The sequence below is a fragment of the Protopterus annectens genome, chromosome 2.part1 (assembly GCF_019279795.1).
Source record: "Protopterus annectens isolate FY-2018-M chromosome 2.part1, PAN1.0, whole genome shotgun sequence".
Taxonomy (NCBI): domain Eukaryota; kingdom Metazoa; phylum Chordata; order Ceratodontiformes; family Protopteridae; genus Protopterus; species Protopterus annectens.
Genome location: NC_056729.1, coordinates 467388091 through 467412632, shown reverse-complemented (window position 1 = coordinate 467412632; position 24542 = coordinate 467388091). Strand labels below are relative to the sequence as shown.

General features: G+C 42.3%; 1 protein-coding gene across 2 annotated transcripts in view; it reads left to right on the top strand.

Annotated features, from left to right (window-relative positions):
• The window catches only part of ANAPC10 (anaphase promoting complex subunit 10), a 501794-nt gene that overhangs the window by 54221 nt on the left and 423031 nt on the right, over window positions 1-24542 (top strand). For both annotated transcript variants that reach the window (XM_044062258.1, XM_044062255.1), the window contains exon 2: window positions 24386-24515. In XM_044062258.1, the coding sequence (XP_043918193.1) occupies window positions 24401-24515 (115 nt within the window). In that variant the 5' untranslated portion in view covers window positions 24386-24400. The remainder of the gene's footprint in view (window positions 1-24385; window positions 24516-24542) is intronic.

Genomic DNA, 24542 nt, shown 5'->3' with positions numbered 1-24542 from the left:
TCCCCTTGGAGGAGGAGCTGGGATGGATATGCCCAGTGCAGGCATTCAGATCAGAGACCACTGGTGAAAGTTGTAACCTTCAGTGTGTGTGTGTGTGTGTGTGTGTGTGTGTGTGTGTGTGTGTGTGTGTGTGTGTGTGTGTGTGTGTGTGTGTGTGAGAGCATGCACCTACATGGGTATTTTAAGCCACTGTGATGCTGATTGTGTCCCATTCCATGCAAGAGGTGTTTGGTTAGGCAAATACAAAATGCGCTATTGCTCTGAAGCTGCCAAGGGCAGAAACACCCAGAGTGTCTGCTGTATGTTATTACTGGATGGTTGTCATCCTAGTGTATTTGGGGATTTCCCACCACCATGTAGTAAATGGACTTGAGACCAATTACAGGGAAGACTTTAAAGTTCAGCACTTGGCAAGGGACACCTGGGTGTTGGCTTTATATTTCATATATATACCACCAATGCTGTATGTCCTGTGCCTTGTATTTAATTTGACAACATAAACTGCCTCAGTGGCATTTTGGTTAACCCTGTAGTGACCTGAGCATATCCTGAGAGGAAGGCTTTCATCTGTAACAGGAAGTGTGTGTTCAGTGTTTTTCTGCCATCCAAAGAAGAAACTTCTCTGACTCCTCACATGATCCATGGATTTGTCTGGCTTGCTTCTCAGATAAGCCTCATTTGGGGGCCCCCTTCCTCTCATTTTATTATTAGATATTTTTCTCTTTCTATTTTTTATGTTTATTTAAAATATTTATTTTTAATGTATTTCTGTCAGTGTTTTACAGTAATTCCTCTGGGAATTTCTGCTTGGAGCAGTGAATATTTTACATCTATCATTCATTGACAAATGTTTGTTTTTACCGTTTCTGAGGAAACTTTCAGTATTTCTGTCAAACATGCAGTGTGCGTTTGTGTGTGTCTGTGTGCCATAAGACACTAGAGGCCTGTTTTTACTCCACTTTTTCATCTCTTGACAGGAAAATATTGCAGAATATGGATTGTTTTTTTCATTTAGAAATTATGAACGACTCTTTTCTGTATTTTTATTTTAACATCTGACTTTACCACAGATTCAGTTATTTGAATATACTGTTCAGGTTTTACTCTGATAAAACTGTAGTGTAAATTGCTATTAAATGCTATTTATGGTAGTTTAACATGACTAAATTGTGTGGAGCTAATTGTTAACACTAATTTGGCACATTGTCTCCCTTGGTATTTGGATTTTGTGTAATGGAAATTCTTTTTAACTTCTCTCATTTGTAAAGGAATTCTGAACACATTTAATTTTTTTTCTTTTTATGATAATCACAGTTTGGCAGTTTAGGGGTGTGGGGACATGCATATTACTAGAAACTTTAAGTGCTTATTGTGATACATTATCAATTGCTGTCAGTTTATTATTCTGGCTGGTGTTATCCCCCCTGACTTAATGGATTCTAATTCTGTTACCCCCTCCCCAGTCAAATCTGGCTGCACCTACAAAAAAAAAAAAAAATAGGAAAATAAAAATATGCTTCAGCTTATGGTTAGTGATTCCTTCATGGCCACTGCTCGACTCACACACCCCTTAGCTTTTGTGCAGTGTCTCCCTGTAGTGCAGGTTTGCCAGCCAAAATGGTATGGGGGGTGGACATATCGTTTAGGGCTGTTCTGTACCTGGCACAAGTATGGGAGAACCAAATCCTTCAGGTGCAGTAGTAATCTGGGGTAAGAGACCACTTGCTGGACATAGTAGTCTGTCCCCAGATGTTTCTTCTAGTAATGAAGTTCACAATGAAAATAAACGGAGCTTTATCGTACATCTGATAATCAAATTATAGCTGTTTTAAGGCTGATGTGGTTTCCTTGGTTGAGTATTTTGCAGACAGCTAATTCTGGTCTTGTTCCCATACATGGCTCTAATGATAGTTTGGCTAAAGACCTTTGTTTCAGAAAATGATGAGAGCTTTCAGGACAATGCTGATTTCTTAGTTGACAATGAGCGTAGTCACTCTGATTCTTGGGTGAGCATAAGTCCAAACAAGTTTTCACTTTTCCTCTGATTACTGCTTTTAGGTTCATAGGTGTGTACCAGGCTAATAGCCCTGGTGTCTTTACAAGCCTAGCCCGTAGAAGTGCTCTGGCATCGTGCCGCCCGACGTTGGTTCCCAGTGCCTCTATCAAGTAGAGCCACTGGAGTGGTCCCTGGGGTGAACTTTCTGTTTCTCATACACTCATCAAGATTTCTGTTGGAGGGCCAGTGAGGTGCACAGCTTGACATGTATGGGAAGTCTATTCCAGGGCATGGGCAGTCTCTGGGTTATGAACCTGTCCCTCCAGCATGTTCTGTTGATTGTGGTAGTGATGTTTTTATGAGGGAGCAGTCTGGAACTACCCCAGTGCTAGGAAGAGTATATGACCTTATAGAGAATTGGATGTCCATTTCTGTGACTATCTTCCCTCTCTTACCAGCCCTGGATGATGATCGTAAAGCTGTGTGCAGGACACCACTATCTATTCCAGCAGCCTCTAAAAAGGCTCCGAGAAAATACCGTGTCTCTCTGGGTATGATTTGTGTCTTTGTCTTTTTTTCTCATTCAACTGTTGACCCAGCTATGGTTTCCCCAGCTGTATGCACAAATAAAAAGTCCTTGGCTTCATCTAATCCAGTGCCCCCTCCAGTTAAGTGGGAAAATGGTTAGAAGCAAAAGGATGTCTCTTTCTAGTAATCTAGCCTTTCAAGTATTTTACAGTGTGTGTACAGTTGATTTTGCTGCATCCTTACCTGTAGAGAAGAACAAAATGTTTGTAATATGCCTCAGGTTTTGAAGCATGCTTTGAGAGGTGTGTGTCAATATGCAGATACACTCTTGAGAAGTGCATCTCCGGTTGTACTAAGACACTACGCTTGGTTATGTAATCAGAACTTCTGTGATTTCAAGTTGAAATTATGAATGCATTTTTTAGTTCTGAATTGGTGTGTGGGTCCCCTGTTAAACAGATTATCAAATAGTGAGAGGATAGAGGTAAATTTTGCATGGGGTATCGAGGATGTCTTGTACACAAGTTCTCCCCAAAACAAAACCTCTTCCTTCAAGGAGCAGGAGAAACAAAAAAATCCCTGCCAGACAAAATTCAGGGACCCAAAAGCAGGAGGATAATTCTTAGAAACTAAACAAGGGATGCTCCTTTCCTAAAAAGGATCAACACACCTGCAAAAGAAATGAGTATGCCAAGTAATAGAGCACTCCTACCCCCACCCTTTCTCTTTCACCAGGCACTCACTCAACTCTGCAGCCTGGCTGCAAATAGTCTTTGCCAAATGGGTTCCTAGAATAATTTGGAAAGGATACACTTGACAGTAGATAGGAAATCTACCCCTGTCAGGGGAATTCCCCCACACCTACCAGACTAGACAGAGCTGTTTCATCCATTGCTCCATAACATGGTAGAAGCAGGAGTTGTAGAACCAGTTCTTGCTATACACAAAGACAAGTAATATCCAGAATATTTTTATACCAAAAAAGTACTACTCCTGGAGATCTCTTAGATTTGTCCTTTCTAAACACCTTTGTAAAAGTTTCAAAATTTAAAATGCTCACCTTACAATCAGTCCTAGCATTGCTTCAATACTGGTGTTTCATGGTGAATCTATATCTAAAGGATGTTTATCATATTTATATTATTCCAAGTTTCAAGAAATTTGAGATTGGTTGTGTCTGACTTACATTATCAGTTTTCTGCATTTTGCTTTGGGCTATCTACTGCACTTAAAGTGTATACAAAGTGTCTGGCCCCAATGGTTGCTTATTGCAGAACCCTCGACATCCACATTTTTCCTAACGCAGATGACTTACTGATTTCTGCAGATTCTGTATCCTACCCTGTCAACAAATTGTTTTCCTGGGGTGACGGATAGAAATGGCAAAAAGAATGACCTTCCTGCCAGAAAGTTTTGACTTATCAGGACATTTTCCTGAATTTCTGTCTCTTAGATGTGGCCTCAGCAAGAAAGTTCCTCAGAATTTTAGGCCTCATGGCATTGGTGATCCTCATGATACCACTAGCCAGGCTATGCATGAGAAAATCCAGTGGTACTTGAATTATTGGACCCAGCACCTTTATCCCCTGGATTTCCAGGTACCAGCACTGGGATTTGTAAAACTGGAACTTCAGTGGTGAAGGGATCAACTGTATCTGATTCCTGGAGTCTTTCTGTCTTCGTATTCCAGTGTAATCTGTCCAGGTGGACTCCTGAGATTTTGAGTGGGGAGAAGGGTTCATGGGAGTTCAAGTGAAGGTTTGTGTTTCTCAGGACATGCCAAAGCTCATAAATGTAAAAAAAGATGTTGGCAGTGATTCATGCCTTAAAGGATCACCACTTATGGTCTGTGGGTCCTTTTCTAGTGGTCATAGACAACATTAGTGCGATGCGGTACCTAAAAAAAAAAAAAAAAAAAAAAGGTTGGAAAACATTATACCCTCTTTGCTGCTTGGCAGTGATGGCCTGGGAAGTCTCTACAGCATTCTGACCCTTTAGGCCTTGTACATTCCGTCAGAGCAAAACCCAGTGGCAAACAGACTAAGCAGACCATGGGTAGATTGTAGTGAGTGGAAACTCCATGTAGAGATCGACCACATCTTGCTCTAGATGTGGAAAATGAACAGCAAAAAATAGAGCAAGTACTGAGTAAGCTCCAGCAGCAACACCAGCAGAAATATCAAGGAAAAAATAAGTTGCAGAGTTCCAAGGCAACAGTACAACACTTTAATAAAGTATAAAATGACAAAAAGTGAGCGCTTTCACGATATCCAGATCGCTTCTTCAGACTGTTACAAAATGACACAACTGCGGTGCATAGTGAAAACATTTAATCATTAACACATTAAAAGTAACTGGTGCATTCTGTTAGACCAAGGGCATGTCCGTAAAATACATACAAACATAAATGTTAAATAGACTTTCAGTGCTTCGATGCCCGTGCCTTAAGGAAGGGTTTAAGGGACACTGCATCATTTAATGCCTGGGGGTTTATCTGCATTTAGTTTAATTATCCATTTTTGTGTCCTATTAATCAAATCTCCCCCTCTTGCTCCTTTATTAATAACTTCTAACACAAAAAATTTTAAAACATGATGTATACCTTCCTTCTCAACATGTTTAGCAAGGGCATTGGTTTCTTTAGCAGCTACAGTGTCTCTCGTGCTCTAATATACATTCTTTTAACATCCTATTTGTTTTACTTGTATAGTAAGCCTTACATATATGACAGAAGCTAAAATATACAATTTTCGTTCTACATTCTGCATAAAAACATGTATCTATTTTAAATTTTTTCTCAGGATGAGTAAAGGTAGTGCATGATATCTACAAGCTGTGCATCTCCTGCATGGATAGGTTCCTTTTCTCTGTGACAAAACTTTGTCTGGTACTAAGATGGTTAGATGGTTTATAGCATAGCTGCCTTTTTAAAGATTTCTTATTAATAAAAGAAAGAGATGGTATAGGGTCTATAACTCCATTTAATTCTTTTATCGTAGTTAAAATATTCCAATTTTTCTTAAAAATACTGCAAAGTACATTTATATCACTAGTAAAAGACATGGGGAACTGTAGTTTAACTTCATTGTCATTTTTATTCCTTGACTGTTGGTCTACTATTTGTTCTGAGAAATAGGGTCGGCCCTTCATTCTTCTTTCACTTAGTGCATAATTTGCACTAGTATCCACTTCTAATTTAGAGTAGCCTCTGCTAAGGAAATCCTCTTTCAACATTTCAGTTGTTTGCATAAGATGATCTTCAAAATTGTGTAGCCTCATATTCCTTAGCATCTGTCCTTTAAGTACATTTCTACTTACATGCCTGGGGTGCATGCTGTTTTTATGCAGTAGACAGATGTTCATCGTGTTTCACTGTTGCAGTCATTACACTTGGGTTATCCTGCTGGTAGGCTACCCGCAGTCAGCCAGAATTCCAAAGTCTAGGTCCGGCGTCGGTTGCTTTCGCCTCTTCCCTGACGTCAGTGCGCCAGGGGTATAAAAGATGCAGCCGATGCCGTTTTCTTCAGTCTTTCTTGCTGCGCGGTGCCCGAAGCAAAAGCAGTTCGCAAGTGCTGGTCGGCCGACTCCTGACATTTTCTAAATTGAATTTCAGAACCGAAGTCTTCAATAAAGCTAAGTACCCCGTTGGGGAAACTTTTTCTTGCTCCAGACCGATGTCTGTAAAAGTTAACAATTGTATTTCTTGTGGGAAGCAAATACCTCATAAGGATTTTCACTCTTACTGTATTCCTTGCCTAGGCCCTAACCACGACATTGCCAGTTGTCGGTTTTGTGCTAGATTCAACCAACGCACTATTCAGCGTCGGTTTGATTTTGCTTTACATTACTTTGGCCGAAGACTTAACTACACAATGCCGTCGGAACAACTGACAACCGGAATTCATAAAAAACGCAAAGACAAAGAAAAGGACAGGCATCCGAGGTCCAAAACCGACGTCGATGCCTCTTCTAGGCCAGTCGCAGGTTCGCCAGTTCTCAGTGAGGCACTTTCGCAGCCCCTGACATCCGCTACCTCAGAGCCACAGGCCGCTTCCAACTTCCACGTGGAGACAACTAGGCCTCTGGAAACTCAAGGTATTGGACCTACGGAAACTATTCCCTCAGATGGGTCCGGAGCCGCTTAGCAGGCATCGGCTTCTGAGGGTGTTTTCAGACCTACACAACTTACTATCAAGTCCACTTCAGCAGCCAAGGCAAAGTCTAAAACACCATTAAAGACAAACAAGTACAGCATTCTCCTGGACAGTCATCCATGCCAAAGAAACAGATGCTTAAAATGGCCAAGGACCTAATTACTTTGATCAGGGGTTCCCATCCCTCTCCTGATAAAAGGTCTAGGCAAGACGCTGACTATGACTCTTCTGACCAGGTTTCTATTTCTTCTGATTCCTCTTCAGAACAGGGATATTCCCTTCCTCCATATGAGGACTCTGACGCTGAAGAATCTATCCCTTCAGCCTCTCTGCCTGAGGATTACTCTTTTGGAGAAACCTTGCACACCATGAGGGAGCATTTCTATTGGGAGAGCCAGGATTATTCAGAATCCAAGAAAAGGCTCAGAGACTTTCTTTTACTGCCTCAGCACAGGCCCCTTGCTATCCTCCCTGTACTAGATATTGTTGATGTTTTTTTCTGAATCCAGTTTGTCTCCTGATTCTTTACCCCCTGCACCAGTCAAGCCAGACAGGTACTACAGGGTCCCAGACTCTCTCATACATTTCTTTATAAAAACCCTGCTGCTGACCCAGAAACAATTTTTCAGGGTCCCAAAGGGGTCAAGGCTTCCGCTGCAAAAAATCCTGTTCCCTCTGATAGGGATTCTAGAGCACTGGATAGATGGGGGGGGGGGGAGTTTACACTTCTGCTACTTTAGCTGTAAGGGCTTTAAACTGCCAGTTTCACATGCTTAAATATCAACAATACCTAATGTCTTTGCTAAAATAGAAAATGCTTAACAAGCTCAGAATGTCCTGACAATAAGGAAATGCAGGATTTATTGCATGCAGCTGAACAAGTGGGAAAGCATACTTTGCAATGTGGTTTTGATTCTTTAGAGGCTTCTTGCAGAGCTGCAGTTACAGGTTCTGTCATATGAAGGCATACTTGGTTAAAAGAACAAAGTTTACCTGATCATGTTAAAGCAAAATTATTGGATGCTCCATTACAGCATGATACTTTGTTTGGTGTTAAGGCAGAAGAGGTATTAAAGAAAATGGAGGATAAAGCAAAATCAATGCAGACCGTAAAGGATTTCTTACAGGTTCAGCCACCTAGATTTAGCAGGAACTGGCCTTCAAAAAAATTGGTCCTTTCCAGTGTCAGACAGGACACAGAGAGGCAGAATACAGACGCCCAAGAGGCAGATCTCAGCCTCAAGGCTTATACAGACCTAAACAATGGGGTGCTTCAGCCCCCAAAGGCGGAGAAGACAAATCACAGCCTTATAGGAAACTGTCCCAATGACTTCCCTCTACAAATGCCAAGCACTTACCTTTTGGCAGCACCCTTAGGGGGGAAAACTAGCACTTTTCTCACAAAATTGGCACATGATCACCCAGGACAAATGGGTACTGAATATTGTTTCTCAGGGTTACAGGTTCCACTGTCACACCATACCAAGGTCAAAAGGTTTGCCAGACCTGCCACAAAATCAATGGTCAGAGGCACAAAAACAAATTTTTGCCCTCATGGACATGAGAGCTATTCAAAAAGTACCACAGCAAGAACAGGGGCAAGGATTTTACTCGAGACTTTTCTTGGTACCCAGAAAGGACAAAGCCTGGAGACCAATACTGGACCTGTCATTTCTAAATACTTTCCTGGATGTTCCAAAATTCAAAATGTTGACACTGCAGCAACTTCTACCCATGCTGGGCAAGAAGGCTTGGCTAGTTACTTTGGACCTCAAAGAGGCATACCTGCATGTCCCAGTCAGACAGTCTTGCAGAAGATACCTCAGATTCAAAGCTGGCTCAATGCATTACCAATTCTCTGCACTGCCCTTTGGCTTATCTACTGCGCCCAGGGTCTTCACAAAATGCCTCACACCAGTAATTGCATTTTGCAGACAAAAAGAAATCCAAATATATCCCTACTTGGACGACTGCCTTATTCAAGCAGAGAGCAAGGACATTCTACTAAAGCATCTGGCGTTTGTAAAAAGATTACTAATTTTCCTAGGGTACACAGTAAACGAAAAGAAATCAAAACTAGTGCCCTCTCAAGAGATAATATTCCTGGATGCAAGCTTAAATGCAACTACCCAGATGGTTTATCTCACGCCAGACAAGCAAAGGCACCCGACTCATTACTTTCAAATGATGGCAACAAACATCCAGCTACCTGCAAGAAAAAATATGCAGGCTTTGGGCTTCATGGCATCCTGCATCCTGCTAATTCCATATGCAAGACTGCATATGAGGAAGCTACAATGGTATCTAAAAAGTGTTTGGACTCAACATTGCCACAGCCTGGAAACAATAATAACTCTTATTCCCTGCCTGCAACAGGAATTTCGATGGTGGGCACTGGCCTGTCACCACAACAAGGGACAGCCTTTCAGTTTACCCACAGTCAGGCAGACAATAACAACAGATGCATCGGATTATGCCTGGGGGACACACATGGCAGGAAAATGTATTCAGGGCACGTGGCCCAAGGAACAAATGCATCTTCACATCAATCAAAGAGATGCTAGCTGTACAGCATGCCCTAACGGCCTTCAAGGATCTACTACATCCAGGACAACTATTACTAAGACGGACAATACCACAGTTATGTAGTACATAAACAAGCAAGGGGGCACACATTCCTACCCCCTCTACAGGCAAGCCATGACTTTGTGAAACACAGCACTGACCTGTCAAGTACATCTGCAGGCACAATTCCTGCCAGGAAAGAAAAAATACTCTGGCAGGCGAACTAAGCAGAAATCTCCATGGGCCCTCACGAGTGGAAACTAAATCCACAGGTCTTCAGCATAACAAGGAAATGGGGATGCCCAGGCATAGATCTTTTTGCCTCCCCTCACAACTGCCATCTACAGAGATTCTGCACAAGGACTTATCACTCACAAGCATGGAAAGTGGATGCTCTATCATTCAGCTGGAAAACCCTAACAGTTTATGCCTTTCCACCACTGCCTCTCCTTCCCAAGGTGCTCCTAAACGTCAGACAAGAGAAGCCAAAAATGATTTTGATTGCCCCAGACTAGCCACGCCAGCACTGGTATCCAATCCTGAAGAGCTTGTCTCAAGGCCCAGCCTGGACTTTACCTCAAATTCCTCATCTTCTGACTCAACAAAACAATCGCATCCTGCACAGCCAACTCAGAACCTTAAATCTGGCTGCATGGCAGATAATATAGCTACTCAGAACACACCTCTCTCTAAAGCTGTTATGGATGTCATTTTGGAAGCCAGGAGGCCCAGCACCAGGAAATCTTATGCAGAAAAATGGAAGAGATTCTGTGCTTGGAACCAGGCACAAGGACTTGAACCACTTGTTCCAAATATACCTCAGATTTTACAATACTTAACTGAGATGCTGGACAAAGGCCTATCCTTCTCATCAATTAAGATCCATGCCTCTGCCATTTCAGCTCATTACAATACGGAACCTCCTATTTTCTCTCATCCACTGCTAAGACAGTACCTCAGAGGGGCAAGAAACGTAAGACCCCCCCCAAGGAGAGCACCGATAGCTACATGGGACCTCAACTTTGTCTTAGAAAAGCTTACACTGCCTCCTTTTGAGCCAGCCAGTACAGCTGATATAAAATTCTTATCATGGAAAACTGCTCTGCTCCTAGCAATAACTTCAGCAAAAAGAGTCTCAGAGTTACAGGCATTAATGGCAGTGGGACCTTTTATCATTTTCTCATCCGGACAGGATTTCTCTTAGGACAAACCCCAACATTTATGCCAAAGGTAGTATCCAGTGTCTCTCTTAGCCAAACCATTCATTTGCCAACATTTTATCCAAATCCCCAGAATAAAGGGGAGAGACTTCTGCACTCTTTGGACATACACAGGCAGCTACACTTCTGTTTGGACAAAACAAAAGCTTTCAGAAAAACTGAGCAACTGTTTGTAGCCTTTCCTTGTGATCCTGCAGCATATGCTATCTCAAAGCAGAGTATTTCAAAATGGATAGGACACTGTATTCGTTTCTGCTATGCACAGCATGGCAAGTCGGTGCCTAAGAATATTAGGCCACATTCTACCAGGGCAGCAGCCACTTCCAGCAGCCTTTCTCAGAGGAGTACCAACCAAGGACATTTTGGAGGCTGCAACTTGGAGTTCAGTGCACACCTGCACCAAGCATTATCACTTACCTCTTTACTCTAAATCCAGAGCAGGCTTTGCCACTGCAGTTCTGCAGGGCCTCATAGCCACTCTTAATCCTATTTAGACCCAGCCACCCTACCTCAGCTTTGGGATTCAACCCAAGTGTAATGACTGCAACAGTGAAACACGATGAACATAGTACAGTTGTATACCTACCATAAATGTAGATGTTCGAGTGTATTCACTGTTGCAGTCCAGGTTACCCATCCTCCTTCCCCCTTTCTTTGCTGGGACTTATCTGTACTTCTCTATCCTATACAACCTATGTGGTGTATTTGCTTGTAGATGAAGGTATTGTTTTTATTTTACTGTATGTTTTTATAAGCAATATGTATTGCCTACCCTCTTGGGGGCACCTGACATCTGGGGCAAGAAAAACTGAAGAAAATGGCGTCTGCTGCATCTTATATACCCGTGGCGCACTGACATCAGGGAAGAGGCGACAGCAACCGACGCCGGACCAGGACTTTGGAATTCAGGCCGACTGCGGGTAGCCTGCCAGTAGGATAACCCAAGTGTAATGACTGCAACAGTGAATACACTCTAACATCTACATTTATGGTAGGTACACTACTGTACTTTTTTTAAACAGAAAGATGAAGGGGATAAAAATAGCCCAAAATGGCCATTAAAACTACAGGTTCTAAGCTGAAACCACTCCTCCAGTGACAGGCTGCTCAAAGCTCACATCTCTCACTGATGAACAGAGAAGCTTCCTTCTATCTTGGTAAGTTCTGGGCAACACAGAAACTACAAAACAGCCCAGAATTCAGCAAAATCTGAAAACCGGACTCTACTGATTATAGAAAGGTGGGAAACGAGTAGAGATTTTTATTTATTTTTTTTTTAAATTAAAACAGATATAGTAAAACAAACACTTTTAAAGCAGAAAAATGGCCATCACACTTGAGTGTATAGCCCTCAACAGTGCAATAGTTGAAAAACACTTAGAAATGATCAGTTAAAGTGCATGGATAACGCATTATACCCCAGATGTTATTTCAGTAACAGAAACTTGGCTAAAACCCCAAAATCTAGACAAAGGCATTATCCCACCAGGATGCAATATACTTCTTCTTGACTGCCTAAGCAAAAAGCTGGTTGAGTTGCCATAACTTATTCCAATAACCTCACTCTCTCTCATCCTAAGCAACCAAAACCCCCTTTGCACCAGCCGAATTGCTGGCAGCTAACCTCAACAACTATACTACCATTACTGTAGTGGCCATCTATATTCCATTAGGGGACAACATTCCCTTGTTGGAATACATTCTCTCATATCTCGCCCAAAACATTCCTAATGAAACCATCCTCCTAGGGGATGTAAACATTAATTGGCAAACCCTCACTAATCCTGACTCTCCTAATCACATAAATCTATATAGATTTATACAACTAATCTCTCAACCTACCCACACTAACAAATCTCATTACCCTGGCTCCCTGATAGACTGGATACTGGTTTCAAATCCCTGCAAATACCACAATCCAGAAACACTCCCTGATACTCTTAAGTGATCACTCACCAATAAAAGTTCTCAGATACACCTACCACGTCTCTAAACCACACAAGTATATCACTCGTCGCAAGCTTTCCAACTTTAACTCTGAAACATTTAAAACCCTTCTCTCTCAAGTTAATTGGAACTTCCTCACCCTGCTCCCACTAGATGAAGCTGTCTAATCCTTTAACTCAGCCTTCATTAACATCTTAAACTCATTAGCCCTGTGTCGCCCATGCACTGGCGCAGTAATCAAGGAGCCTCAGTCCTCACCACTAACACCAGTGAGGGGCATGCACATTGGGAAGGATAACAAGTATACACACGGTAAAGTGCAATTTCCCTTAAAGGCACACTGACATCAGTCAGTCTGGGGCTGGTTTCTCCCTTTCTCTCCAGATCCCCAATAAGACTCCCCACTGACACACCTATAGGGTCCAGACCTCAATCTAGTGGTCAAGCCAAAACCTTCAGTGCCCTCTCTGTCTAATCAGTGCTTCGTGTCCCTGCCAAAAGGGGCGACACACACTTTGCGATATGAATTATTTACAAACACACACTCTCCTGGGGAAGGATGGCACAGTTTCTCCAGCTATGTCCCTTTCTCTGCCCAGGCTATAAGGTAGAAATCACTGCCACCAATCACTAATATTGGCTACTAATAAGGCACTTATCAAAGGGTGTCCAATTTTACTGTGCAATATTATTGTTCTTATCCTATTAGTAAGTATGACGAACAGCAAGGCTTATTGGAGTGGTTTGGACAGCATCAATGTATACATGCAATGTACTCTAGAGCTTAAATTATCTCTATACAAAACAGCCACGGTTGAAAGGTTTTAAAATATTTAATAATAAATAATAAAAACAAGATAAATCTTCTCTTCAATTCAACACAGTGCTAGTCAAGAGTTTAGACACAGGACAATGCTTAAAATAATACTATAGAATAGTCTGATGTAAATATAGAAAACAGCTAGTCTAATTTTACTATTTTCTATTTCTAAAAGAAACAATGTTCTAAATAACTTTCATACATACAGAGAAAATCCAGAGTGCTGGTAGTGATGTCAGTTCTGAAGACAAATGCAAAATGCTATGATTCTTTCTCTTTGAGAAAGTGTTAAATTGATAATATATCACTGCTGACTCATTTTACATTGCATTTTTCTTAACAGTTCTGATTTAGTTTCCCAGGCTAACAGAAACTCAAAATTTACATTTCTTTTTGTAATGTGCACCTGCAGGAAGCCCAAGCAATAAAATACATTATGTATGTAAAATCTAGCAATTAACTCTTGTTTCAAAACAATCGAAAGAATCTGCTGGTCCAGACATCATGTCTTAGTTTGAGATCAAACAGTCATACGATGCTTAACTTATCAGCTTTCTTCCAGCTTTCTTCCAGCAGAGTGCACTGTGGTTACATTTTTGAAGCTCATACAATATATAGTTTAATCATAACCTATTATTCTCTTTTATATTTGTAAAACCAGCCTGTGGATTATATTAATATTTACACATCACATAGAATAAGATTATATCTGGCTGGGCTGGCAGCCTTTTAGTTTTTCACATTTCTTCCTTCCCTGAGAACTCAAGCTAGTTTTTGAAGTGACCATTGAGAAACGTTGCTTGAGAAGGTTGGGTCTATCTGAGTATACCTTACTCCATTCCCTGTCTTGAGAGCCCATCTGCGCTGCCATTGCTAATCCCACTGCGGTTCTGCACTGACATATATGCTTGCAACCCTAGGCTCCATCTTGGCAATTTAGCATTTTGCTGACTGGCTCGTTGTAATCATGTTTGGGATTGAGATCTGTAACTACAGTGAATTTCCTTCCATACAGATAAGGCTGACGTTTCTGCAGTGCCCACACTATGGCTAGACATTACTTTTCTACAGCTGCATAGCATTTCTCTCTGGGTTGCAGCCTATGACTGAGATAAACTACTGGGTGCTCTTCTCCCTCTGAAGAAATCTGGCTAAGTACAGCCCCCCACCCCATGGTTTGAAGCATCCACAAGCACAACAAATTCTTTGCTGTAATCTGGACTGGCTAACAAACGAGGTCCTCCCAGAACTTCTTTAAGCTTCTGGAATGCCTGCTCACGTGCTGTGGTCCACACTACCTTATATGGCCTGTTTTTCCTTGTCAGGTCTGTGAGGGGAGCAGCTATGGTACTATAACTGGGGACGAAGTTTCTGTAGTACCCTGGTGTCCCTAAGAATGGCCTCACCTACTTTTTGCTAACTGGTGCAGGCCATGCCTGAATGGCTTCCACTTTGGCAGGTTCTGGCCTGATCCTACCACTCCCCACTCTGTGTTCCAGGTAGGAGACCTCTGCCTGACCCACCTGACATTTGCTGGACTTAATGGTCAACTCTGCCCTCTGTAGTCTGCCCAGCACCTCCCTGACATACTGAAGGTGCTCTTGCCACGAATGGCTGTAGATGGCAATATCATCTAGGTAAGCAAGGGCAAACCCTCCTGCTAGGATATGATCTACCAGCTTCTGGAAAGTAGCTGGGACATTTTTCATCCCAAAGGGCATCTTTGTGAACTCATACAAGCCAAAAGGAGTCACAAAGGCTGACCTCTCTTCTCTCTAGCACTTAGGAGTCGAGGGCACCTGCCAGTAACCCTTGGTAAGATCAGTGGTGTTAAATTACTTGGGGCCTCATTCTCTCTATGCATGGGGTAAGCATCGGACTCTGACTATTTAATTTCCTGTAGTCCACACAGAACCTGGTGCTGCCATCCTCCTTTGGCACCAGCACCACTGGGTAGGCCCAGGGATTGTTGGACTCTTGAATTACCCCTAGTTCCAGTATCTCCTGCATCTCCTCCCTCAGAGTCTGTTTGACTCTCTCAGGCACCCTATAAAGGGCCTGCCTAATAGGCCTTTGGGTCTTGTATCCACTTGGTGCTGCACCAGGTGGGTGCACCCTGGTTTCCCAGTGAACATGTCCCTAAGCTCCTGTATCACTTCTCAGATTTCTTGAACCTGGGTAGGAGATAGCTGCTGGGACATTGCTGCTCCTTCCACTGAGGTGTCAGTCCGAGCCTCACTGAGGAGTTCGGTCCCCCGAGCTCCCTCCGATTCCTCCTACACTCCACTGCAAATACTCAGCACAAAGGCCTTCCTGTCATGGTAAGGTTTCATCATGTTAACATGGTACAGTTTGTACCCCTGCCTAGCAGTTCTACCAGGTAGTTAACATCACTTACCTTCCTTACCACCTTGTAGTGTCCCTCCCAGGCTGCTTGCAGTTTATTGTGGCTGACAGGAATGAGAACCATTACCTGCTGCCCTACAGCATACTCTCTAGCTCGAGCATTCCTGTCATACCAGACCTCTGCTGTTGGGCTTCTGCCAGGTTCTCCTGGGCCAAGCCCATGCGTTCCCTGAGCATTGTCCTGAGGATTAGGACATAAGCCACAACAGACTCCTTGTCAGATTCACACTCGCCCTCCCACTCCTCTCCAGTTAATCTAGAGGTCCTCTCACTCTGTTCATACAGCAACTCAAAGGGTGACAAACCTGTGGATTCCTGGGGAACCTCTCTGTAAGCAAACAGATGGAGCAAATATTTGTCCCACTCCCTCTTAAACTGGTCTGCAAATGCTCATATCATGGACTTGATTGTAGAGTTTAACCTGTCAACAAGACCATTAGTCTGGGGATGGTAGGGGGTAGGTCTTCAGGTGCTTCAGCCCACAGTGCTTTCATAGACAAGCCAGCAGTTCTGACATGAAATTGGCACCTCTGTCGGTCAGTATTTCTTTTGGGAAACCTACCCTGCTGAAAACCTCTAACAAAGCATTTGCCACCTTTTCCGCATCAGTGGAGGACAAAGTCACTGCCTCAGGGTATCTTGAAGCATAATCTACTACCACTAGGATATACTTTTTCCCTGTGGAACTTTGGCTACTCGGGGGCCCCACAATGTCCATAGCTACTCTCTGAAATGGCTCCTCAATCACAGGCAAAGGCATCAAAGGAGCCTTCACCTTATCTCCTGCCTTGCCTACCTTTTGGCACCGCTCACAGGTCCTGCAGTACCCTGTTACACCTCTGGAAATCCCAGGCCAATAGAAGTTCTGCATAATGCATCTCTTTGTATGTTTTATGCTCATATGACCTGCAAAGGGAATATCATGGCCTATGGCTAGAAGTGCCAGATGGTAGGCTATAGGTACTACCAAGTGCTGTATCTTCTCACCTTCTAGTCCTCCCTCAGGGGTCCACTCTCCTATACAGTAGCTCTTTGTCCCAGTATACAGATTCCCCCTTCCCTTGAGTATCAGGTGCCTCACTAGTTACCTGCCTCAGGTCTTGCAATGTAGGGTATGAGAGCTGAGCCTGTCTCAACTCTGTCTTTGTAACCCTTCTCAGCTCCCCTTCCACAGGAAGTCTGGCATTCTCTGACAGCAGGGCCTGTCAGCCTGGGTACTACTACTCACCTGTACCTTTGCAGTCACTCCGTCCAAGGGCAAGGGAGCATCAGTACCCATAAGCAGCTGTGGCTCACCTTTAGTCTCATTGCTACAGAGTAGCTCCCTCCCTGAAGTAACCACCTCACCAGTCCTGGCCGCAAGTATGCGGTCTGTCTGTCTCCCCCAGGCTACCAGACCCACATGCTTGTCTCGAAGCCTGATTGCGTGTAACTGCATAAACACATGGTACTGCCTCATCAAAATTTTTCCCTATCACGACATCTGCAGGATGGTAGTTTGGTACGCCAGTTGTCTTGAGACAACCTACTATTGGCATTTTGTCCTTCCCACTTACTGGCTCCCTCACCTTTTGTTCCCCACCTTGCCTCCATGGACACCTGTATGCCACATGGCCCCAGTGGTTGCATTCAAAACATTTTAACCCTAGGTCATGGACGTATACCTGGAATAGTGGCTTCCCCTGCTACTGGCAGATTCTGTTGGAGCAGTCTGGGCTGCCCACTATGGGTTCATTTAGACCCATGAGCAGTACTGGGGGTCCTTTCCTGTGCAGGGATACCCTGCTTGCTAGGTATAGGTCTCCCTTGTTCCCCAACTCATCTGAAGTAGCACATTGCTTGAGGACATGAGAATCTGGTTAGCTGATAGACAAACTGCTAATGGCTTGTTCCCTTACCCAAAGGTCTGCCAGCCCTTCAAAAGTGGTGACCTGACATCCACTCACCCACCTATGAAAATAAGTGCTTAGTTCAGCAACATATTTACACACACTTTCATCTGCCTTGCGTCTATGCTCACGAAACTGTTTCCTATAAGCTTCAGGTGTTGGCTTAAAAAATTCTAACAAACCATTCTTAGCAGTATAATCAAAAAAATTTGCAATCTGATAATTTAGACAGCACAGTTACAGGTTTACCATGGAGTAAGGTGGTCAGGAACCGTACCCAGAGCCTTTGGTCAACATCATACTGTTTACATACCCTCTCAAACATATGAATGAAACTATCAACATTTTCCCCCTCTGTAAACTGCGGGAGAAATTTACTGACCTTTAGTGCTTCTGGGGTCTGGTTACTCTCTTCCCCATTACCTCCACGACTCTGGTGAAGAGTCAGCATCTTTTTCATGCTGCCTCTGCCACTCCTCCTCCTCAGCTTCCAGGCGTAGCAGTTTCTCATTATCCATGGCCTGTAGATGTCTGTCACTCAGCTGCTTCTATTTCCAAATGCCTGGCCTCCAACTAGAGTCTCTTTTTAGCTCCAGATGGAAGTCCTCTGCAGAAAGGTTGATCTGTCCATTGCGGTTTTCTGATGCAGCTGTGACCAAAGCTGCAATCCTGCCTGCCTTAGTCAGGTTTCCATGCACCGGTCCCTTAGCCTGGTGCATCTCAGCCAACTGGTTCCTTGTCAGATTACCATACTCCTCTGCTGACATGCTTGCCTGCTCTCCCTGACTGACTAAGCGAACAAAAGAAATAAAACAATTGTGATCTGAACTCTGAATATTCACTGCATGGCTGATGTAGAGTACAGAAACACCTTCAGTGATCACTGTACACAAGCTACAGGAATTCACTATCCACACCACTACAAGCCAATTAGTATGCCATATGGCTAACTCACCACTTTCGAACAATTAATATGTGGTGTGGATATCCCACCACTGCCAACCAATTAATATGTGACGCTGTGCACTGGCCCAGTAATCAAGGAGCCTCAATCCTCACCACTAGCACCAGTGAGGGGCTTGCACATTGGGAAGGACAACAAGTGCACACACACTGAAGTACATTTTCCCTTAAGAGCACACATAGATCACAGTCAGTCTGGGGCTGGTTTCTCCTTTCTGTCCAGATCCCCAATAAGACTTCCCACCGGTACAGCTATAAGGTCCAGATTCTAGTGGTCAAGCCAAAACCTCCAGCACCCTCTCTGTCCTACCAGTGCTTCGTGTCCCTGCCCAAGTAGCTGAAATGCACACACTTTGAGATATGCGTTATACAAACACACAGGTGCTCCTGGGGGAGGCTGGCACAGGTTCTCCAGCTATGCCCCCTTCTCTGCCCTAGCTATAAGGTAGAAATCACTGCCACCAACCACTAATATTAGCTACTAATAAGGCCCTTACCAGTGTGTCCAATTTTACTGTGCAATATTATTATTATCCTATTAGTAAGTATGACGAACAGCAAGGCTTATTGGATTGGCTTGGACAGTATCACTATATACATGCAGTGTACTCTAGAGCTTAAATTATCTCTACACAAAACGGCCACAGTTGAAAGGTTTAAAAATATGTAATAATAAAAACACAAGACAGATCTCCTCAATTCAACACAGTGCTAGTCAAGAGTTCAGACACAGGAAAATGTTTAAAATAATACTGTAGAATAGTTTGACATAAATATAAAAAAACAGCTAGTCTAATCTTACTATTTTCTATCTATTTGTAAGAAAACAGCTAGTCTAATCTTACTATTTTCTATCTATTTCTAAGAGAAACTGTTCTAAATACAGAGCAAAGGCAGAGTGCTGGTGATGTCATTTCTGAAGACAAATGCAAAATGCTCTGATTTTTTTCTCTCTGAGAAAGTCTTAAATTGATAATACATCAATGCTGACTCATTTTAGATTACATCATTCTTAACAGTTCTGATTTAGCTTCCTAGGCTAACAGAAGCTCAAAATTTACATTTCTTTTTGTAATGTGCACCTGCCGGAAGCCCAAGCAATAAAAGACATTAAATCTAGCAATTAACTTTCTGGTTTCAAAACAATAGAAAGAATTTGCTGGTCCAGACATAACGTCTCCGAGTTTGAGGTCACAGTCTTACAATGTTTGACTTTATCAGCTTTCTTCTAGCAGAGTGCACTGTGGTTATATTTTTGAAGCTCAGTACAACATATAGTTTAATCATAACGTATAGTTCGCTCTCTTTACATTTGTAAAACCAGCCTGTGGATTAAATTGGTATGTACAAATCACTTAGAATTATGTATAAGATTCTGTCTGTCTGGGCTGGCAGACTTTCAGTTTTTCCCAACCCCCACCCAGAAAAATTTGGATAAAAACGAATATATCCCATTGGCTATCTAAAACCACTCGTACCCTTATGAAAACCTAAGATAGGGCTTGGAAAATATGGGCACAAACAACCCCCCCCCCCCCCACACACACACACACCTTACAAAAGTATAAAGAACTCAGAAACGAAACAAAAAAAAAACTCCTCAATAAAGACAAAAAATATTTCTATTATAACCACCCAACAATATTAAAAACAACCTAAAATATTCTGGAATGCTGTCAACCAAATACTCCATCCTGGCAACCCGACTTCTCCAAATCCATGTCCAGACAGCTCACCGGAAGATCACGCCTTCAACACTTATTTTATAGAATCTGTATCTAAACTATTTAATCCCAAACTCTCCAGCTCCAATTCCCCCAACTTCCCTAATCCTTCCTTAACTACTAACTCTGAAAACACCTTCTCCCTTAAACCTGTTCCCACTTCCTATATCAAAACTCTACTCTCCAAGCTTAAACCATGCTCTGTATCTACTGACAATATCCCCTCATATTTTCTCCAGATTGCAGACTATTCCCAAGCTTAAACCATGCTCTGCATCTGCTGACAATATCCCCTCATATTTTCCCCATATAGCAGCCTATTCCCTCTCTCTGCCAGTATTTATCCTAATAAATTGATCCAGCTCTGAATCTGAAGTTCCTTCAATCTGGAAACAATTCTATGCAATACCTGTTCACAAAGGAGGTAACTCCACAGAAATCTCCAACTTTAGAACTATTGCTATCGTGTCCCCCCACTCTCAAGTCCTGGAAAAATGTATTCACAAACAAGTTATACATTATCTCATACAGGACAAACTACTCCCACACAGCATGGCTACTGACCTAAGCATAGTAGCACCACTGCTCTGCTGTCCTTCCTCAACACTATTTCTCTAGCCAAAGATGGTCATAAACTTCTCTCTTGTCTGTTCCTTGACCTCTCAAAGGCTTTTGACATGGTCTCTCACTCTGTCCTATTAAACAAACTAACAGACCTTAATTTCTCCCCTGATACAGTAGCATGGTTCTCTAGCTACCTCACTGACCGATTCCAGTCAGTGAGATGGCACTCTGCTCTATCTACTCCCCTTCCAGCAAGAACAGGTGTTCCCTAAGGAGTCATTCTTGGTCCACTACATTTTAATATTTTTACCAACTTATTCTACTCCTCTTGTCCTCAGTCAGCCGTTGTCCAATACAAAGATGACTCTACAGTCATCACTATTGCCAACTCACCCTCTGAATTCCTATCAACCACCCAGTCATCCTTAAACTCGGTAGAGACATGGCTCTCTAATAGTCGGCTCATCCTCAACCCTAACAAAACAATGTTACTTCTCTTTCTTCCCCAAACCATATCAAGTCTTCCTTCTCCATAATGTCCCTCAACAATACTCCCATAACTGTCGAAGCTAGCACAAAACTACTCGGTGTTACCATAGACGATCAACTAAAATTTGAACTACACATTGCATTTTAATTGCATTAGAAAAACTCCTCAGAAACTGGGACTCCTATATAGAAATAAAAATTTCCTTACCACTGAAACCAGGATTACTCTTACGCATGCATACCTTCTACCTTGCTTAACATACTGTTCCAAAATACTTACAAATCTCAACTCCACACTGCTCGCCAAACTAGTCAACCTATCACAAGATAGCAAGATTTGCAGCACAACAAACCTATAAATCCTACCACTGTCTCTCTCCCTAAAATTCCTAAACTGGATAGAATTACCACACCTACTTCTCCAATCTTGGCTCCAAATCATACACTCCATACTCTTATCAGCCTGCTTTCTGTCTAGCAACATCATCCCTCATTTCCCACTATACCCCAGCTAGGAATCTTCAAAGCTAATCCCAAAACTTATTAAAAGTCTACAAACCTAAGTCAAAAACTGGATGTAACACTTATAGCTCCCACCACTCCATTGCTTGGAATAAACACCCCCTTGAAATCGGGACCTGCACACACCTCAAACAATTTAGACACTGGTCTTGCCACTGCCTTTACCCTCCCTGACCTCAGCCATCTTACAGAGTCACTACTACATCAGTTTTCTCTCTTCATTCGCCCCTTAAATCACCCTCTCTCCCTTTCTCATTTTGCTCTTTTTCTTTCTCTGCCCACTACCTCTTAACATTCCTCCCCTTTATAAAACTATAAATACTGCAAGAATTACTACTACTAAGTAATACAAAATACTTGTAATAATACCAAATTCAACAAGCTGCTTATATAACTTCGTATGTATTACAACGCCTCATCATTACTGTTTTTGCTACTTTTGTTTTTTATTAGACTTGTACATGTTTTATGATTACGATAAGTATCTAAATTACCATTGTATTCTACTTTTTGTTAATTTGTATGTACTTATGGAGCTTTTCTCCCCTGGCCTCTACTGAAAAAGGGCTTTGGCTCAGCTGGACACTTCCAGTCAACAAATGTAAAATAAACAATAAATAAATAAATGTTTACAAGTGGAAGGTTTTTTTTAGGTGGTGACTACCTAATAATAGAGGGCCCAAAATGGGGTTGACGCCTGTGGTTGTGAAATGTTTGTGTGAGCTACTTAAAAGCATATGACAAATCATTTCTATCAAAGTGCATCCTGCGGCCATCTCAGCTTGTCTGCCCATGGATCCGCCTTTTTAATATCTTCTTGTGGTCAATTTATGAAAGGATTGTTACAAGCGATACCATCTCAAAAGCAAATTCTTTTTCCCTGAGAACTTAACTTTGTTCTTGGAAAATTGACCTTGCCTATTTCTGCACCTGCCTCTCGGACTGATTTTATGGTTCATTGTTTAGGAGAATGTTTGCTCTGTCTTCTGCAAGGGGAGTATCTGAGCTGCAGGCTTTTATGGTGGGCCAACCCTATCTGATTTTTCACAAGGATAGTGTTGTGCTATGTACTAATCCATCATTCCTGCCTAAAGTTGTTTCTAAATTTTCCTTGAATCAAGCCATCAATCTTCCAGTGTTCTGTCCTTATGCCAAAAGAATGAAGAAAATATTCTACATGCCTTAGATGCACCCAGGCAGCTCGGGTACTACCTTGATAGAGCAAAGCCCTTAAGGAATGCTGAACAGCTTTGTGTCCTTTATTCATGGGCTGAGAAAGGTCTAAGCAAACTCTGCTATTGTTTTATGTTGCTTACAACATGGTAAATATCTTCAGGCAAGGCAAAGGCTCAATTGACTAGGGTCTTATTTTCTCCAATGGCATATTGGAAAAAGGTGCACTCTAGAAGCATTCTAGAGGCAGTAACCTGATCCTCTGTTCATACCTTCACAAAGAACTACAAGCTGGAAGTGCAGAGCTGTTTTGCTAGCACCTTTCTATATGGACTTCTGGATCCTAATCCTTCCTTCATCCAAGTAGGGTAAGCATTGGGAATCCACCCAAAATGCCACTGAGGCAGTGGGAATGATGAACATAGTACAGTTGTGGAAGTCCTACTTACCAGTAACAGTAGCTATTTGAATTCCCCACAGCCTCAGTGATAGCACCCACATGCTGTCCCCCAGATTGTGCAGAGATGAGGTGGATTTCATCATCTTTTTTATGCAGTTGTTGTATTTGATTTTTATATGGTATTCTTATTGGGTGCAAATTTACTCTTCCTAGATGCTTCTGGCTTCAGGTACTTTCCTCTCCTCCTTTTTGAAGTGAAAAAACCCGAACACTTAACACACTTGTGAGAGTTTTAGGATTCTCTCTGAGGATATGCTTAGCTATCAGCTGTCACAGAAAGAGAGAGGTAGGGGAGTCTGAGCTTTTGAAAGCTGTCCAGTACTGAATTACTGTGGCAGATAACCAAAATGCCACCAATGTGGTGAGGAATTCTGTTATCTACTTCTACAGGTAAGACTTGCGCAGGTGCACTCTTATGATATCAAGTTTTATTTAGACTCTGTTACAATGTTCAAGATGTGGTAATCATTTTTTTGTCATCTATTACTTTTATGGATTATGTGTAATGTTCTCTATGAATTGCAGTTACCTATTTTTCTGTACTACCCAGTGTTTTAATTGGGTATCTCATGCATGACCCTCTGGCTATGCCATCTTTAAGGCTCTGATGGTGTTACACTGCTTGATTTTTTTTTCACTTAGGCTCTGTTACACAACGATGTCTAGCACAATAGGCTAGCTGTAAATAGTTGCTTTTGTACATCTTGCATATCTGAAGCAATGCAATATTAGTAAAATTATTTCTTGACCTTACAGATGTCTGAGTCCTTTATATCACACTGAGCTTTAACAAATATCTGCTGAACTTTATGCCCAAAGACTGCTATATCCTAATCTGTTATCTGAAATGCTTTGATTTCCTTAATGTGTCATGTTGTACACTTTACTACTATGTAGTGCTGTATACATTTGGATTGCAGTATTCTATGTGCATAATGAATTAATCACACATTTGCATTTTGCAGTTTCAGAGCCCAGAGATGACCACTCCCAGTAAGACTCCACCTGGGGCAGATCCTAAGCAGTTGGAAAGAACTGGCACAGTCAGAGAAATTGGCTCACAAGCAGTCTGGTCACTTTCTTCCTGCAAGCCAGGTAACATAACTTCCAAAACAAACATTT